Source organism: Penaeus monodon, chromosome 22 (genome assembly GCF_015228065.2).
Source record: "Penaeus monodon isolate SGIC_2016 chromosome 22, NSTDA_Pmon_1, whole genome shotgun sequence".
Taxonomy (NCBI): Eukaryota; Metazoa; Arthropoda; class Malacostraca; order Decapoda; family Penaeidae; genus Penaeus; species Penaeus monodon.
Genome location: NC_051407.1, coordinates 43863370 through 43864210, shown reverse-complemented (window position 1 = coordinate 43864210; position 841 = coordinate 43863370). Strand labels below are relative to the sequence as shown.

General features: G+C 35.1%; 1 protein-coding gene across 1 annotated transcript in view; it reads left to right on the top strand.

Annotated features, from left to right (window-relative positions):
- The window catches only part of LOC119587194 (general transcription factor IIE subunit 1-like), a gene marked incomplete in the record, with an annotated part of 16429 nt that overhangs the window by 3230 nt on the left and 12358 nt on the right, over nt 1–841 (top strand). Inside the window, 1 exon segment of the mRNA XM_037935960.1 lies at nt 485–621. Within this exon segment, the coding sequence (XP_037791888.1) occupies nt 504–621 (118 nt within the window).

Here is an 841-nt window from a genome sequence, read left to right as displayed (position 1 = left end):
AATAGTGTGAATCATGCTTTACCCAGTGATTCTGTCTTGAATCTGAGGTGATTTAAGTATTCAGGTTTGTGGTTACCTGTTGAGTGAATTGTTGATTTGATGTCAAAAGATGTTACTGATACTGATATTTTGTTGATTTTATATATACAATTCGTTGCTGTATTGGATTTGCTTTAGCTTCTATTACTTTTGCATAAAGTTGTAAAAATTGCTCTACTTTCAAGTCTGGTTTTATGAGGTAGTGTTGTGTTTCACATAACTCCGATCTAAGCAATTCCCCTGAGGTATTTTGAAAAATGTATGGAATAGCTCCCCTAGAGATCAGAAGAGTGGCATGCACTGTATAAACAATTTTCAGCTCTTGCATATAACATGCAGGTATACATAAGAGGCATGTATTATTTATTAGATTTCTGTGTTTCTTAGCTATGTTATTTGCATTGCAGTCAACTCAGGACAACTGATTTTTCTTCTAAATTTTCAGGTGATCCAGGAAAGGTAACATGGAAGAGCCTTTACATGAGGTACCCCAAAACCTCCAGATGCTTGTACGTCTGGTGGTGAGAGGATTTTACACCATTGAGGACATTCTAATAATAGACATGCTTGTCAGGAACTTTTGTAAGTTGCATGCATGTAAGAGTTTTGTAGAAATAATATAGCATACCAAAGGGGAAAAAGTTTGGAAAATTAGATGCATGATGTTATCTGTCCAGTGCAGTCTTGCACTGGACAGATTACTTTCCTTTTTCTTCTCTCCCCCTTCTCTTTTTTTATGTTTTTGTTATCTTCTTGTATTGTCCCTATATACTTCTCCTATTCTTTTTAAAAAATTTTGGGG